The 17,408-nt window shown below is 48.0% G+C and overlaps 2 protein-coding genes across 2 annotated transcripts in view; one reads left to right on the top strand and one right to left on the bottom strand.

The window, feature by feature from the left end:
- Positions 1–374: 374 nt before the first annotated feature.
- On the bottom strand, positions 375–11,334 carry LOC130042426 (serine/arginine repetitive matrix protein 1-like). The gene is made up of 6 exons (XM_056134599.1): positions 10,907–11,334; positions 10,101–10,350; positions 5,772–5,889; positions 5,004–5,013; positions 4,819–4,855; positions 375–686 (listed from the first exon to the last, which is right to left on the bottom strand). The coding sequence occupies exons 1-6, from the start codon at positions 11,332–11,334 to the stop codon at positions 375–377; spliced, it is 1,155 nt and encodes a 384-aa protein (XP_055990574.1).
- ST8SIA1 (ST8 alpha-N-acetyl-neuraminide alpha-2,8-sialyltransferase 1) overlaps positions 10,998–17,408 on the top strand; it is a 174,306-nt gene continuing 167,895 nt past the window's right edge. Inside the window, exon 1 of the mRNA XM_056134579.1 lies at positions 10,998–11,781. Within this exon, the coding sequence (XP_055990554.1) occupies positions 11,546–11,781 (236 nt within the window). The 5' untranslated portion in view covers positions 10,998–11,545. The remainder of the gene's footprint in view (positions 11,782–17,408) is intronic.

The raw sequence follows: 17,408 nt of genomic DNA, 5'->3' as shown, positions 1-17,408 counted from the left end.
TCCATTGTGTAGATGTACCAAAGTTTCTTTAACCAGTCATCTGTTCTTGGGCACCCAGGAATCCTGACATTTATTTCTGGTATTTAACATTTAATTCCATTTTTTTCCCAGATACAAACTTTATACTACTGTAAAGAAAACGATACATATATTATTTATGAAATGCATTTATAAATACATTTATATAGTATTCCTAAAAATTATTATTAGAGAAAACTACACATTTCTTCCATTTTAAATTCCACGCATTCAGGGTTGGGAAGGGGCCACACGTGGGGTGGGGGGCCTTGAGGGGCTCCAGTCCCCGAGACCGGGTCTCAGAGTGAGTCTCCCGAGACCAGGGCTCAGAGACCCAAGGCCGCGCGAGGCCTCGCTTACCGGAAGCTGCTGAGGGGACTTCCGCTTTCCCCGGAAGTGGCGCAGGGCCGGCACGTGGGTGGCGGGAGTCGAGGCTCGCCTGCGGGGCCTGGGAAGAACTCGCGCCAGGTGAGAGAAACGCTTTTCGGGCGCCGCGCAGAGTCTCGCGAGGCGTGAGAGGTGGCTGTGGCCGGTGAATCGGCCCCTGGAGGTGGCGCCTCGGCCCGCGCTGCGCTGCTGCTGGGACGCCGCGAGGGTGCGGGGGAGCCGGGGCCTGGGCTCCGCTGCCTCCTGGGGACCCGGAGGTTGGGGGTTCGAACACGAGACCCCTGCAAGAGTTGGGGGGGGGGAGACAGAGACAGAGAGACACAGGGAGAGAGAGGGAGAGAGACAGACAGAGACTGAGAGACAAAGAGGCAGAGAAAGACAGAGACTGACAGTGAGAGAGAGAGAGGGAGAGCGACAGAGAGGGAGAGAGACAGAGACTGAGAGACAGAGAGGGAGAGATACAGAGACTGAGAGACAAAGAGGGAGAAAAAGGGAGAGAGACAGAGACTGAGAGACAGAGAGGGAGAGAGAGACAGAGATTGAGAGAGGGAGAGAGACAGAAACTGAGAGAAAAAGAGAGGGAGAGAGAGACAGAGACAGAGAGACAGACTGAGAGACAGAGAGGGAGAGAGACAGAAACTGAGAGAGAGGTAGAGAGACAGAGACTGAGAGACAAAGAGGGAGAGAGAGGGACAGAGACAGAGACTGAGAGACAGACTGAGAGACAGAGAGGGAGAGAGACAGAAACTGAGAGAGAGGGAGAGAGACAGAGACTGAGAGACAAAGAGGGAGAGAGAGGGAGAGAGACAGAAATTGAGAGACAGAGACTGACAGAGACTGACAGAGTGAGAGAGGGAGAGAGACAGAAACTGAGAGACAAAGAGGCAGAGAAAGACAGAGACTGACAGTGAGAGAGAGAGGGAGAGAGACAGAGAGGGAGAGAGACAGAGAGGGAGAGAGACAGAGACTGAGAGACAGAGAGGGAGAGATACAGAGACTGAGAGACAGAGAGGGGAAGAGAGAGACAGAGATTGAGAGAAGGAGAGAGACAGACAGAAACTGAGAGACAAAGAGAGGGAGAGAGAGAGAGAGGGAGAGAGACAGAGACTGAGAGACACAGAGAGGGAGAGAGACAGAGACTGAGAGACAGCGAGGGGGGAGAGAGAGGGAGAGAGACAGAGACTGAGAGACAGAGGGAGAGAGACAGAGACTGAGAGACAAAGAGGGAGAAAGAGGGAGAGAGACAGAGACTGAGAGACACAGAGAGGGAGAGAGACAGAGACTGAGAGACAGCGAGGGGGGAGAGAGAGGGAGAGAGACAGAGACTGAGAGACAGAGGGAGAGAGACAGAGACTGAGAGACAAAGAGGGAGAAAGAGGGAGAGAGACAGAGACTGAGAGACAGAGAGGGAGAGAGAGACAGAGATTGAGAGAGGGAGAGAGACAGACAGAAACTGAGAGAAAAAGAGAGGGAGAGAGAGACAGAGACAGAGAGACAGACTGAGAGACAGAGAGGGAGAGAGACAGAAACTGAGAGAGAGGGAGAGAGACAGAGACTGAGAGACAGAGAGGGAGAGAGAGGGACAGAGACAGAGACTGAGAGACAGACTGAGAGACAGAGAGGGAGAGAGACAGAAACAGAGAGAGAGGGAGAGAGACAGAGACTGAGAGACAAAGAGGGAGAGAGAGGGAGAGAGACAGAAATTGAGAGACAGAGACTGACAGAGACTGACAGAGTGAGAGAGAGAGGGAGAGAGACAGAGACTGAGAGACAGGGAGAGAGACAGAGACTGAGAGATAGGGAGAGGGGGAGAACGAGGAAGAGAGACAGACTGAGAGACAAAAAGCGAGAGAGAGGGAGACAGAGACTGAGAGACAAAGAGAGGGAGAGAGAGACAGAGACAGACAGAGAGTGAGAGAGACAGACGGAGACTGAGAGACAGAGGGAGAGACAGACAGACAGGGACTGAGAGACACAGAGAGGGAGAGAGACAGAGATTGAGAGAGAGGGAGAGAGAGACAGACAGAGAGAGACTGACACAGAGAGTGAGAGAGAGGGAGAGAGACAGAGACTGAGAGACAACAAAGAGGAAGAGAGGGAGAGAGTGAGGGAGGGGGAGAGAGGCAGAGCGAGAAAGAGAGGGAAGGAGAGAGAGAGACAGAGAGACACAGAAAGAGACAGAAACGCACAGAGGCAGAGAGAGAGAGGGAGAGTAAGAGGGAGAAAGAGACAGAGAGACAAACAGAGAGCACGACCCCCACCCACTGCCAGAAAGGGTGTTTAAGTGCCCTAAAACCACACTGCTCTTTCTCCCCCGCTCACCTGTGAGCTGATTGGTCAGGGCCACCTCTGGGTGCCCCTTCGTGCTGTTCTGTCCTTACCTGGCCAACCACTAGAGTCCTCCTTTATTTTTCTGATTGGCCGGCACCGTCTGCAAGCATTGCCTCGATTCTGTTTGTTCTGTTCCGTTTCCCGAGGGGTGGTCTCGGGCTCATGCCCATCCACTGTCTCTTCCGTGATCACACAGACGAGTAGCCTGGCTGCTGACAACTAAAGTGGCTGCACTTGGGTCCAGTCTGAAAGCGGAGGAGGCCCTTCGGTTCTAACGGGATTCAGTAGCTGAACGGGCAGGGGTGGGGCGAGAGGGCCGACATGCGTTCGGGTGTGTTCAGAATGTTTCCATAGTCATTCGTGAAAATTTCTCCTTCGCTTGGCACCATTTTTTTTTTTTACTCACAAAATCTTTCACAGACATGGTTTTGTAGCATGGTGGCGAGCCCTGTATGTGGGCCCATAAAGGTTTGCGTCTCCTGACCAGAGTGTCAACGCAGGAGCCCCAAGCGGTGGCAACTTAGAGCTGAACGCTCTGATGCTTGGGTTTGGCGCCCGGTTAAAAACAAAGTGTGCCTCATGGTGTTTCACTAATAAAAATTGAAAAAAAAAAAAGGAAAAAAAGAAAGAAAGAAAGGGGAGGGTAGCTGCCCCTTAGGAGAAAGGCCTCCGTGGTTCTTTTTTGGTTTAAAATAAAAATTGTTTTGATTTTTATTTTGATACCTGTTACAAACTAATCATCCCCCCAGTATGCTCTTTTAATATAAGATGTAAAACTTTTTCAAAAAAAAAAAAAACCAACAAAACAAAATGAGCTTCTTGTGTTAAATGGTTCAGGTTCCCAAGTTGGGGATGAGATGATGGTGTCGGTGCCTGCCTGCCCCGTTTCACTCCCGGCATCATAGAAAGCTGAATGTAGTCGCAGACGCAGCTTTGCGGGATGCTCAGAACTGAAGGCAGGGCGGGAGCAAGCAACAGACAGTACTGCACGCAGGGCAGCCAACCCAGGTTCGATCCCCAACACCCATTATGGCCCCCAGAGGTAGCACGTCACATGCCTATGCGAGGCCTGACTGTAAGATCTGTCCTACTGCCTATTAGTACTAGTCACGTCGTCCTTTGCTCTTAATTTTGTTATTGGTTTTTCCTTGCAGGGGGTAGGGGCATTTCCAGAGTTGGTTGAGGATTACTCCTGGCTCTGAACTCAGGAGTTGCACCTAGTGATGCTCTGGGAACCAAGTGCAGCGTAATCAAATCAGGGTCAGCCACACAGAAGGCAAGTGCCTTAACCCTTGTGCTCTCCTCTGGCCCACGTTGCATCATCCGTAACCTTTCTTCCTTGAGTTCTGTTTCCTGGTTGAGGACAGAGACGATCTCAGCAGAACTTGGCTCCGGCTAATGCCTACTCTGTGATTGGTCCGAGAGCCCCCAGGAAGGCGTAAACCAAGTAAGAAATAGAAACAAGTAGAAACAGGCAGATGGATCGGGTTTATGTAATTGGGGGGTCGGGGGAGGGGGGAGCTTTGATGCTAAGAAAGGACGCCGTCACTTTTTCTTGAGCATCTTCAAGCAATCGATGTGTTGCTGAGTCATGGCCAGCGCTAGGCAAAGCCCCCAGACAGATTTGTTTTCCCCTAAAATAGAGAACTGGCTTGAAGCCATACTATAAGATTCACCCAAAGAATGTACTTGGGAAAGTTAGAGACAAGGTATCAATCAGAACCATGGGATGACTGACTTGACTAAGAGCACATTGTGCCTGCAATCTTGATGACGTTACGTTGGTTGTGTTTGTTGTATTGATTCTTTAGCAGTTCTTGTCAGAAGCCTGCCATTAGACTGGAGGATTCGGGGTTTTCTTCCTGGAGGATTTGGCCACTTTATGTAAATGATCCTGTGCTTTGCTGCAAGCCCAGAAGACAGCCCCTTGAAGCAACTGATGGAGGATGTCTCCTGGGAGATTATTTGTTTCATTGCTGCTTGCTCTGTAGATCAGATCTCTTTTGCTCTTTTGGTACCATCAGATGTGAATGCGCAGAGAGAGATAGCCGTCTAAGCACTCTGCCCTCTAGGACTGCTCACTGACATGGTCACTGTCACGATATCCCGGTCATTCATCCTATAAACTTCAGATAGAAAAATTATGACAAGTTTTATAGGTCATTCAAAATGAACAGCACCAAGTTGTCGCATAGGTCTAGCCTAACACAATTCCTAGCTTTCATTCAAACTGCAAATTTTCAATGGCGACATCTGCTGTGGCTTACCTGACACTAGCTGCATATATCAAGAGGAGATTGTGAGTATTGGTAACGGAATTGGCCTTGTTATGTGGAGAAAAGAGGAGACAGCTCTTTGGCAGCCTTGCCATAAGATGGTTCTTGCAGACTAGATAAAGAAAGTAAATGGGCTGCCGCAGATGTAGTAGTTGTTATGGAAAGATGACGAAGAAGTAAGATAAAGGGGATTGCCTATTTTTAAGGTGATGAGTATCAGGCTTGCTAACACTTGGGGGCAAGGTATGAACCTTTAGAGGTTTCATGTAATGTATTGTGGTATTCTCCAGAAACCATGTTCAGGCTTAATGGAGGCTTGGGCTAAAAGGGGACATTGGTGGGAAAACTGGTCACCCTAAGCAGTGGCAAAAAGTCACGAGTGTGTTCTTTGATTTGTGTCCTCCACACCCACTGTACCACAGGGAAGGAAGCAGTAATGTTCTCTATGGCACCCATTTTTGGGCTTCTGACAAACTAGGGATCACATTGCCATATAGTGCAGCAGATGCTTCCTTACTGCAGACCTTTGACTTTAAGCACCCAGGTAAATCATATGCACTTTAAAGTCTGAGGAACACTGGAATGAGCGCTTTCTGTCTGTTGTGTTATACAGGACTTTCTCAGTTCTGTTAGTAGATCTGAAAGAATAATTAATATCTTCAGCCAGTTTTGATCTTTTCAGATCTATTATCTACACGCAAGAGGTGTTTTAGAGCAGAGCCATCAGGGCAGGTTCTGTTGGTCCCTTCATGTACATACCTGTGTGCCAGTCACTGACTGGGCGGGCCGGGTACTGGGGCGGGAGTGCAGTCTCCATGTTGACCTCTTTGGCTTCACCTGCTCCAATTTTTATTTTATAACTTGGATTAGATTTTTCCTGGGAAACAGAACCAAACAGAAACACGTATGAATAAGAAATAGACTTATTATATGTAATTGGCTCACATCGCTATGGGGGCTAAGAAATCCCCTGCAAGCTTGGGAACCCAGAAAACTGGTGATATTATTCCAGTCCAAGTCTGGAGACTTGACAGCTAAGGGAGGTGGTGCTATAATCTCCAGTACAATGGCAGAAAACAAGTGTCTCAGTTGAAGCAGGCAAGGAGAAAGACAAAAAGGACACATTCCTCCTGCATCTGCTTTTTGTTCTATTTAGATTTTCAGTAGTATGCGTGATGCCTGCCCACATCTGGGATGGCCAACTTCATTATTGAATTCAGAGACATATTCCAGTCTCCTCTATAAACAGCCACTCAGTCACACCAAGAAATGAGGTCTAATTGAGGTACTTCATGAGATGTCAAATTGACAGATAAATTGAACCATCACACAAATAAAGAACTGTTTTATTTGTTTATCATTCTGGCTGAGTTTACCGTTTTAATTCTAATGCTAGACTGTGTGTATGTGTGTGTGTGAGAGAGAGATATGATTTTATAACTGAAAATAACTTAAAGATCTCAAACATAATCCTCAGATTTTAGGAGACAAGAGAGAAATGTGTCACCTGGGAAGATGAGATGATTGTGTGATCCACTATAGATAGAATTTGATTTGGTGGACATGCTGACTTTTGGACAAAGATCAGTATATTGTTCCAGGTGAACTGTTCCTTCATTTCTGCAGGGTCTCATGAAATGGAGTACATGGCAGAAAAATACATGGCCACCATTGGCCATGGAAACAGGGGTTAATACAAATTTGCATTTGGATACTTTTAGTCTGTATTTGAATGTGCAAGAGGAGAGAGTTACCTTTGAGTGTGAATTTTGGAATACAGATTTGTCTGGATAAAGTTTTGGGCACTTTGTATAAATTAGCCTGTTTTATGAAGTGCTAGCAGTAATTATGGGTAGGCACAGTAACTGTGTACAGTTTTATTCAACTCTAATAGTATGCACGAGTCTGGTTGATGCTAAAAAGGATGGAGATTAAAGCATATTTTTACAGCTAGTATATAGGTTTGACTTTAAAATATAGTCTTTGTTTTTGATTTGTCCCTGCTCTTATATAGTTAAAATCTAGTGGAGAAAACAGGTGATGTAATTCAAATATGTAAAGTGAAAATGGAAACTTCGTTATAATAATTCTGGTTACAATAGTTCTTCACACATTGCTAAATGAAGCTTAGGTAGATACTGGCATAAAACCACTTGGGAAGAGATGACCAGAGCCTCGAATGTTGTGTGGAGGGGAACAACACTTTAAAAAATTTTGAGGATGAGGAAGATCTGGGGGTGGCATGCAGAGATGACGTCTTGTGAAGGAGTTGATATAAACGAAGCAAGCATAAGAAAATGGAGTATAATGACGTGGAGGCAATTGTTTGTGTGTAGGAATCTGATTGACGCTAGGGGTTGGCAACACTGGCACATCCTGCCTTACATAGAGCCACATCTCTGGGTGAATGGCTGCCCTGTTTCGCTGCAGGATGTTACAATTAAGTTTCTTTGACAAATATGTCAGTAATACACGGATGGATGGGTGAAAGGGTGATGCAAAGTGTGTTAGTGAATAAAAGAAAATTAGGAATAGAATTAAGATAGTAGCAGGAAAAAACAGAGTTGGTTGAACTCAGTATTGAATAGATGGGATAAATCTAATGCTTCATTCTTTCACTCATAACCTAGAGTCTTAGAATTATCTTAAAGTGAAGACTAATATTTGCCATATATAATGTTAACTAGTTCTATATTCTTTTAAATGTAAAAACTATTGACACATTTTTATTAATCAATTTCTGAATATAAATAATAATATCCTGGGTCTCCCTTAGTTCTGTTGCTTAGAGTTAAGAAACTATAATTTTTTTCCTAAAGTAGTTTTCTTTTTAGGGGAAATGGGGCATAACTGGCAGTGCTGGAGGGTCACTTCTGGTGGGTTGGGGGGGATCAAGGCAAGTCCCTTGATAACAATTACATTAAAATGATATATAAAATTATAACAATATATAATACATAAATGATAATATATTGTATCTCATGGTGCTGCTCTCTCATGGATTTATATATTTTAAGTGCCACTTTTAGTGTCTCAGTGTTAGCTTCTGTTACTTCTTCTTTTTCTTATTCTTAATGAATATGAACTTTTAAAAAATGACAGAATTTGCTGTATACCAAAATAGCCATTTTCTACCAAAATCATAGTTTCAAATGATGTGTCAGCATATAACATTAAAGAAAATCTGCTTCGTTGCATTATATAAGTTTTATATGTAAGTCATAATAATCATCATCTCTGCATATTATTGAATTCACCATAAAAAGTCCAGTTCCATCCTTCACCATGCATTTTACTTTATTTTTCTACCACTCTTCCCTTTTTCACCCTGTTACTATTAATTTGGTCTTAGAGTCTAAAGGGTTATATTTTAGTATACAAAATTTTGATATTCCAACTGGTCTGTGACTGGAATTCTTAGGTCACCTCAAAAATACATTCTACATGGAGGGAAGTGTAATCTTCCTTTATACACCAAGTTTTAAAGGTGTATAGAGGTATATGTGTGTCCACCTTTATACACTGTCAAAAAAACACTGTCCTCCCGTTGTTCATTGATTTGCTCGAGGGGGCCCAGTAACTTTTTGAGACTTGCTGTTACTGTGTTTGGCATATGGGATACGTCACGGGTAACTTGCCAGGCTTTGCCATGCGGCAAGTTACTCTTGGTAGCTTGTCGGGTTCTCCACCCGGCTCGGCCAGGCTGGCTGTGCACAAGGCAAATGCCCTATCGCTGTGCTATCACTCCAGCCCACCTTTATACACACACACTTCCTATATACATCTTTCATGTTTTCTTGTCTTTTGTCACTTTATTCTCTTCGGGTATTTAGTGCAACTCTTGAACCAGTCCTTTTATAACTATTACTCATTCTCTTCTCTCCACCTTAAGAATAGCTTATTTTATTACTTAACAAAAATCCTATGAGTTATTACTATTACTGCTTTAAACAGTTACGTTGTAAATTAGGAATAATAAAAGTTTTATTGTATTTCCATTCATTCCTTCTGTTCCCCTTTCTTGTCTCTTTATACTCTGAGTTTCTGACCATTCTACGCCATTCGTTCTCTCTGAAAACTTAACATTCTGCTTGTTATAGGGTTGGTCAACTTGTGAATCATCTAGTCAGTTTTTGTCTGGAAAAATGCCATTTCTCTCTCACTTTGTTGTTGTAATTCTAAACAAAAAAATAAGGTAAGACTTTCTCCTGCCAACTTAAGATTTTGTTTTCAACATTGGTTCTGTTGTTTGAACATGATGGATAAGTACATCTGTAGTTTGTATTTCTTTTTTCCTTTTTCTTCTGGCTAGATATTCTCTGAGATTGAACATTCTTTGTACTGGCACTACTTTTGGAAAGCCATCAGCTATCTCACTGTTCTTTTTATTCTTTTCTCTCATTTTCCCCTGGCATTTCATTATATACTAGTTAATACCTTTTGAAATTGCCCCACACTTGTTTTCATGCTTGTTTTTTCCTTTTCCATACCCAGCCAGTGATGAGTGTCCATCAGAGGCATTCTTCATTTTTATTATAGTAGTTTGGATCTTCCACATTTTAGTTTCCTTTTCATTGTCGGTTTGAGATCCGTTCCCTGGTGCTGCTCAGCCTGGTGTGCTCAGGGTGAGGCACTGAGTCACACGGGCAGTACTCAGGGAAATATGCACAGTGCGGTGGGCAAGCCCAGGGCCTTCAGTATGCGAAGCATGGACTCTGCCACTCTCACATCCACCCACCTAAGACTTAATTATGTCTTAGAATTTTCATCTATATTAGCTATCTTCATTAGAGCCTTTAACAGTTCAGTGTGATTTTTAAATTACCTGGTAATTTTGATTCCTTGGGTCATATGCTTTTGCTTCACCTCTTAACACAGTTTCTTTTTTCCTTGTCTTATGGCATACCGCGCAATTTGTTTGAAAGGTGGATACACATTGGGCAACTGAGCAAGTAAACAGGCCTTTCAATGTAAATGGTATGGTGTAAGTCTAGAACTTGGGCCCGTCCTGTTTCTGTCTCTCCTGATCGACCTAAGCAAGAGAGGTTTCTGGGCTGTGCAGGCGGGCCAGCGGGCATTGTCCAAAGCCGTGTTGGAAGAGGGGGCGCGGGAGTTGGGCGTTTCTGCCGCGAACTTCCTCATCAGTTTCTCCCGGTGGCCCCGCGCAGTGGGGAGGGGAGGTCGCCGGGGCGGCCTTGCCCCGCTGCAGGTGGAGCTGGACTCCGCAGCCCGGTGGGTCCCGCACGGGGCTTCAGATTTGGCTTCCCGATGACTAAGCCGACCCCCGCAGCCGCCGGCTTCCTTTGTCCCTGCTGCACCACGTTCTGCTGGCAGCCGCCTGCAGCCAACGGCACGGGCGACCGCTAGGCGGTACCCGAGCCGTGCCGGCCGCCGGGGCGTGGGGAATGACTTCGTAGCGGCTTCCCCGGCCGGGCGGGCGGGCGGGCGGGCCCGGGGCTGGGGTGGCGCGTTTCCAAGGTCAACCCCGTCCCCAGCTTATTGGCGGAGTCAGACCGACAACTCAGGACAGACCCTTCCCCTCGCACCCACCCCCGTCCGCGAAGGCGGGCTGGGAGGCCGCCTCGGCGTCGCACGGCCTGGGCTCCGGGCGGGCAAGCGCTCAGGCAGCAGCTGTCTGCACATCTGGATGCGGCAGCGCCTTTCCCTGCAGGGTGGAGGCGGAGGACGGGGGGAGCGCGTGCGCGCGCGCACACACACACGGCTGTACACAGACACACACACGCACACACGCGCACACACACACACCTTTCCCTGTGCACGCGCGGCGCGGTGAGCGCCGTGGTGCGCGCGCGCGTGTCCGCGTGCGCGTGCGCGCCGGGAGTTGGGGGGAGCCGCGGGTGGGGGCGCGGGGAGGGACCCGTCTCTCCGCCCGCCTCCCGGGGCTCGCTGCTGCAGGGTGACAGCCCGGCCGTTCATTGTCCAGCCGTCGCGGCGCGGCTCGGCGCGGGGCCGGCCGTTGCCGGGGCGCCGCGGCTGGAGGAACTGATGCGGGCGACTTCCCGCGGGCCCGGGCCGGGCCGGGGGGCGCGGGGTCGGCCGGGCTGACGCTTCCGCTCGGGGCCGCGTGGAAATTTCCGCGGACTCGGCGCGGCGCGGGGAGCGTGTGGGGCGGGCGCGGAGCTGGCCCGGGCGCCGCGGCGCGGGAGGGAGGCGGGAGCGGCGGCCAAGGGCGCGGGAGCGTCCCTGGACGCGGACGGGGAGATGCGCGCCCCGGAGCCCAGGCCGGGCTGAGCCGCCGAGCCCGCCCCGGACCCCCTGCCCCACCCCCGGCGCCCGACGCCGACCCCCGCGGCCGCCGCATCCCCCCGACACTTCTCCGCGGCGAACCCCGGGAAAAAGTTGCTGCAAAGATTTTCTCACGCGGACCGCCCGAGCCCCGGAGGCCGGGGGAGCGAGCGCGCGAGCCCGGCGAGCGGGGGAAGGTGCGTGTGCATGGGGGGCCGGCCGTGGGCCCCCCGGGACTGCGCTGAGACTCTGGCCTCGCCTCCCCGCCCGGGACCCCCGGGGTGGCGATGAGCCCCTGCGGGCGGGCCTGGCGACACCAGTCCAGAGGGGCCATGGCAGTGCTGGCGTGGAAGTGGCCCCGGACCCGGCTGCCCGTGGGCGCCAGTGCCCTCTGCGTCGTGGTGCTCTGCTGGCTCTACATCTTCCCGGTCTACCGGCTGCCCGACGAGAAGGAGATCGTGCGGGGGGTGCTGCAACAGGGCACTGCGTGGCGGAGGAACCAGACGGCCGCCAGAGTCTTCAGGTACACGTTCGTCCGTCCGTCCGTCCGTCCGGAGCCCCTGCCCTTGGCCTTTCCTTGCCCGGCTCACCTTGCCCCCCGCCCCCACCCCCGCCCCTGGTGCCCTTGCCCTTCAAGTGCCATCCCCAACCTACATCTGAAGCTGGGGACCCTTGTCATTCACCCCCACAGATGTGCGAAAGCCTTTGCATCTTCGCAAACCCAAGATGTGCTCAAGGCTTTGGCGGGGGTGGGGGGGGGGGGTGGGGAGCCAGGCTAACTTTGTGCCTCGCTCTTCCTAAGAATGTGGGATGACTCTTGGGTCCTGGGAAACCTCTGCCGCCTTAGAGAACCAGAAGCAGGAAGGAGACTCCCTCCCCCCCACCCCTCTGCCCCGCAGGGACATGGTTAAGAATGAGAGAGTGGTGAGCAAGTCTGGAGCTTTGTAGATGTGGGTACCCCTCTAGGGCCGCATATGGAACCAGGTGATTTATGGATGTCCCACCAAGAGATCTGGGATCTCAGCCTCTGGACCATTTCCTCCTCCAAGCAGACGGGGAGTCTGCCGGAGGATGTTCCTTCCCCAAGGTCATGCACCTTGCAGGGATGGAAGCTGTGCTTCTCATCACCCCAAGCTCCCAAACTGCCCAGCTCTTATGCCCGGCTTAGCGTGTGTAGACGGCCTTGTGAGGGGCGGGAAACATGCTTTAGGCAAGCACTTTCTTGAAGTCAGGAAATAAAAAACTTAAAACCAGGGTGGAAATCAGAAAGAACTCTGCGCAGAGGTACTCGGAGATTGTTGTTTCGCCTCCTTTCTGGGGGTTTTAGTTTAAGTGTCTAAAAATAAGTTTCTGGCAGGCAGAACCCCCTCCTCTCTCTTCTGGGGCTTAATGAGGGGACACATAGGGACATCGCCACTCCAGCCGCCATTGCTAGTTGCCCGTTTGTGTGTCCCAAGGACTGGATTTTGGCTTTCTGTGATTCTAGTGGTCGGGATGGAGACCCCTTCTCTTTGCTCTGATAGTGCCAGTTCCAACAGTCTATGGTGCAGGTAAGAGCCAAGTGAAACACTTTTCACTTCTGTTAGATACAAATGTTCCTATAGGATAAAACTTTTTTTTTTCTTTTTGGGTCACACCTGGCGATGCACAGGGGTTATTCCTGGCTCTGCCCTCAGGAATCACTCCTGGCGGTGCTCAGGGGACCATATGAGATGCTGGGAATCGAACCCGGGTTGGCCCTGTGCAAGGAAAAAGCCCTACCCGCTGTGCTATCACTCCAGTTCCTAGGATAAAACTTTAAAAACATATGGTCTCCCTTCTCAGACCTGCTCAAGGAAAGGAGGTCAGGGAGAAAACAACCAGTGCGTTCAGAGGAAAGCAGCTGAATTCTTTCAACTGGGAGGGAAGACTCTTTCAAATTATACTATCATTAAATTTAAAAATAACTCCATTCCCTTTAAAAGTAGATACTAATTTTCTTTCACCTTCATGGTATTGACTTTTGGACTCAGACTCTTTGGGGAAAAAAACAAAGTAGCACCCCACAATTCTTTTATCTAAAAGCAAAAAGCGCTTTCATTTCAAACAGTAAGAAAATGAGCCATGAACTTGCTGTTGGTCTTAGATCACCCTCCGCCCCCACCACTTTTTTCTTTTTAGTATAGGAGGTAGGAAAAACCTGTTAAATGACATATTTTCATGGGGAGGATATAGTCAGGTGAAACATGCATCCTATGGCGGAGACACTTTTGCCTTGCTTTCTGGAGCGTGGAGTCTTCAGCATGTTGGCTGTCATGTGGTTTCGTCTCTTTATGCTGAGAATTACTTATTAAAATCCATAATGCTGTAAAGGCTGCCAAAACACATATCCCTCCGACTCAGTGTCTGTAACATTGTGAGAGGCACCATTGTTGATTGAGGAGTTTAGGCTTCAGAGTTAGGATCCCGAATTTTCAGTTTGACTCTGCCATGACTAGATGAATGACATTTTTTCTGACAAGTTGCTTTATCTCTTTGAGTTGTGTGTGTGTGTGTGTGTGTGTGTGTGTGTGTGTGTGTGTGTGTGTTGGGGATCACACCTAAAGCACGAACTCTACTGCTGAGCTAAATCTGAAGCCCTAGTTTCCTTATTTATATATGGCGATAATAGCATCTGCCTTGCAGGGTTAGCATTAAGAAATAACAAACCCCAAACACCCTGGTGCATGCACTGGATGGTGTTATTAGAACTGTTATAAATGATGTTTTCTGTGCACGTTGTGATGTAACCTTTATCAGACTAGCCCATAAGAATGTGTAATTCTAGGACCAGAGAGAAGTACCGTGGGGTAGGGTGCTTGCCTTGCAGTCTGAGATTTGATTCCTGGCACCTGGTCTGTGGTCTGTGGTCATTGTCACCTCCCCACCTCCCCCCGTAAACTCACCAGGCAGGAATGATCTCTGAACTCTGAGCAGAAGCAAGCCCTGAAAAAAGCTCGGTGTGACCCCAAAACCTTAAAACAAACAAAAATTGGGGGAGGGGGGTAATGTCATCCGCCAAATTCGCAGAGGAACATTAATGGCTCATATTCTGGTCTCGCTCCCCTGACAGCACACATTAATAAATAGGAACGGGTAGGGTTATTTTATTACTTAAAAGGATTGTATGTGAGGTAACATAATGACAGTATTAATATTCATATTTTTGGTATACAAAGTTGCTGCAGTTCCACCAACACCGATGAGCCCAGGACACTGCACTTCCTTGGTGTCTTCCTCATGCGTTCCTCAGTGCCCACCCACTGTTTGGTACCCTCAGTTCTGGTGTCCATGCCCTTGCTTGGTTTTTCTCTCTGTCTTTTTTTTGCTTCTTGGGTCACACCCGGCGATGCGCAGGGGTTATTCCTGGTTTGGCACTTAGGAATTACTCCTGGTGGTGCTCAGGACCATATGGGATGCTGGGAATCAAACCTGGGTTGGCCACGTGCAAGGCAAACGCCCAACCCGCTGTGCTATCACTTCAGCCCTGCTTGGTTTCTTTGTATACCACATAGGAGAGAGATCATCTGGCATTTGTCCTTGTAATGGGAGATTTTTTAAAAGACAGTAAAAATGTCTCATGATTTAAATTAAATTTCTTGTTTCACAAATCACAAAATCACAAATCATCCTGTTATTCGTCGATTGCCTCGAGCAGGCCCCAGTAACGTCTCCTTCATCCTAGCCCTGAGATTATATTCAAGGCTCTTTAGGAGAATGAGACCCATCATTTCTTGTTTACTGGGATAAAATTTATTATTTTCAGACATCTTGTCAGTTAGCCTGTGGGTAGTATTGTGTCTTTGTTAAGTATGAGATCAGCCAGAGCCTTTAGGACGTTACGGAGACACAATTTTGTCAAATGGGTATCTGTGTTTTCTGAACTGCAATAGTTAATGCACAAATACACATACATGGATGTCCAAAGTGCGCTTTTGTCTAGAGATGGATGCATGCGGTATAGTGCATGCAGGCATACAAATAGTTGCAGCCACCCAGCCACTGTTTCATGACTGACAGAATCACACTGGATGTCATTTAACTCTGGGACAGTGGTGAGCAGAATGGACAGATTCCTCAGAGACAGCTTCACCTCCTACTTGGGAGCTACTGGCAAGACAAGTGAAGAAATTGTGTGACTTAAAGTACATTCAGATGGTACGAGGACAGAAGAAAATGGTTCACTCTATTTATAAATACTAAAATTCCCAGGGCGTTTTGCTCTTTGTGCTTTCATGATTTTCTTTTTCTACTCCAGAACTTGGGCTGGAGCGATAGCACAACGGGTAGGGCATTTGCCTTGCACGCAGCTGACCTGGGTTCGATTCCTCCATCCCTCTCGGAGAGCAAGCTACCGAGGGTATCCTGCCTGCACTGCAGAGGCTGGCAAGCTCCCCGGCGTATTCATATGCCCCAAACAGTAACAAGTCTCACAATGGAGACGTTACTGGTGCCTGCTCAAGCAAATCGATGAACAATGGGAGGACAGTGCTCCTCCAGAACTTAAATTCTCAAAGGGAACTTTGACAGTTGCTGCCTTATAAATAAAGTAAGGAAGTATCAAAGCTGCAAGAGTTTTGAACTGCTAGGGAGTTTTTCCAGCATCCACATGGTATAAGAAAGTTAAATCAGTTGGCCCTATCACAGCAGCTTAAGAAAGTTTCTTTGCAACTCTTCTTTATGATTGAACAGTCAAGCAATTAGAAATAATTGAAACAATATCCAAAGGGGCTTTGTTTTTTCTCTTGTGATCTCACGAGTTTATTTCACTTACTCCTCTGAAGCAAACTTCAACTCACAGTTTCATTTTTGGATCAACAACAAAAACAACAAAATTTTTAAGTGCTTATCTATCTGGCACTGACTGTGCTACATTTTTTTGTCTTTTTGGGCCACACCTGGCGATGCACAGGGTTACTCCTGGCTCTGCACTCTGGAATCACTCCTGGTGGTGCTCGGGGCACCATATGGGATGCTGGGAATTGAACTCGGGTCAGCCACTTGCAAGACAAATGCCTACCCAAGACTGTGCTACATTTTTTTTTTGACTGTGCTACATTTTAAATGTATTGTTTTTCACTTAGAAACATGTATGAACAGATACAGTATTATCCACTTTTATAAACATAAACTTGCTTAGCCCCTGGCTTCTGGTTCCCACCATCCAGGGGATTTACTTAATTCCCATGTGTCAGACTCATGTATTTATAATTAAATAACCAACTGGAGACAAGGCCATCAAAGAAAGGCAACAAACAGTAAAACAACAGAACGGGAAACCAGGAGCTGTTAGAACACCAGAACAGGGTTGGAATTCTGGAGTTCCCACCAACTGCTTGTGTGATTATTCTGACTTGCCCTTCGGTTCCAGATCCATTTCATAAAATAGTAAAGTAAGTAAAGGCCCTCCCGTTGATCATCGATTTGCTCGAGAGGGCCCAGTAACGGCTCCATTGGAGACTTCGTTGTTACTGTGTTTGGCATATCGAATATCGAATACGTCACGGGGAGCTTGCCAGGCTCTCCAAGAGGGACGGAGGAATCGAACTCGGGTCGGCCATGTTGGCTGCGTGCAAGGCAAACGCCCTACCACTGTGCTATCGCTCCAATATTTTATAATAATTTTTTACAGGTTTGTAATGAAAGGTACATGATAGTGTACAGAAATTACCCACAAGGTCTTTGCCACATGCGGACCAGACCGACAGTAGAAATACTGGCAAGTTCACAGAATGTACCAGATAGTTTTTCAGAAACGTGGGAGATCCGAGGTGTGATGGTGCTTGTTCAAGCCTTGGGGGATGGAAAAGTAGGCTCATAGTGGCGGAGGAATAGCAGAAGCATGTTCCAGGCAGGTAGAACAGCAGAAGGCAAAGTGGGGAGATGTGGTGGTTGCCCGATGCACTTCCTCTGTGCTACGTGCCAGTGGAGACTGTGCCAATGAAGCAGGATGGGAGGTGGTGCTGTCCCAGTCAGAATCCCGGAGTGGGATTATACGTGGCTCCTAGGAGGCGCAGAAGCAAGTGTTCCAGGGGACTGGCTGTGTGTTCGCTAAGACCCATTTACATCCACTTGGACTGGTAGGTCAGGTGGTAGTTTTACACTCCAGAATGCTTTAAAAATCCTGTTTGT

This window comes from Sorex fumeus, unplaced genomic scaffold (genome assembly GCF_029834395.1).
Source record: "Sorex fumeus unplaced genomic scaffold, SorFum_2.1 ptg000100l, whole genome shotgun sequence".
NCBI classification, from domain to species: Eukaryota; Metazoa; Chordata; class Mammalia; order Eulipotyphla; family Soricidae; genus Sorex; species Sorex fumeus.
Note: the sequence above shows the minus strand (reverse complement) of the source record. Positions and strands in the feature narration are given on the sequence as shown.

Excerpts from the sequence above, each read along its gene's own strand:
- LOC130042426 (XM_056134599.1), bottom strand. The coding sequence starts at position 11,334 with ATGCGGCGGCCGCGGGGGTCGGCGTCGGGCGCCGGGGGTGGGGCAGGG. Across the intron at positions 5,890-10,100 it reads GCGCCCCCTCTTCCAACACG|GAAAAATCTAATCCAAGTTA; the intron begins GCTTTGGACAAT and ends TCTGTTTCCCAG. Across the intron at positions 687-4,818 it reads TCGTGACAGTGACCATGTCA|GGGTCTCGTGTTCGAACCCC; the intron begins GTGAGCAGTCCT and ends CAACTCTTGCAG.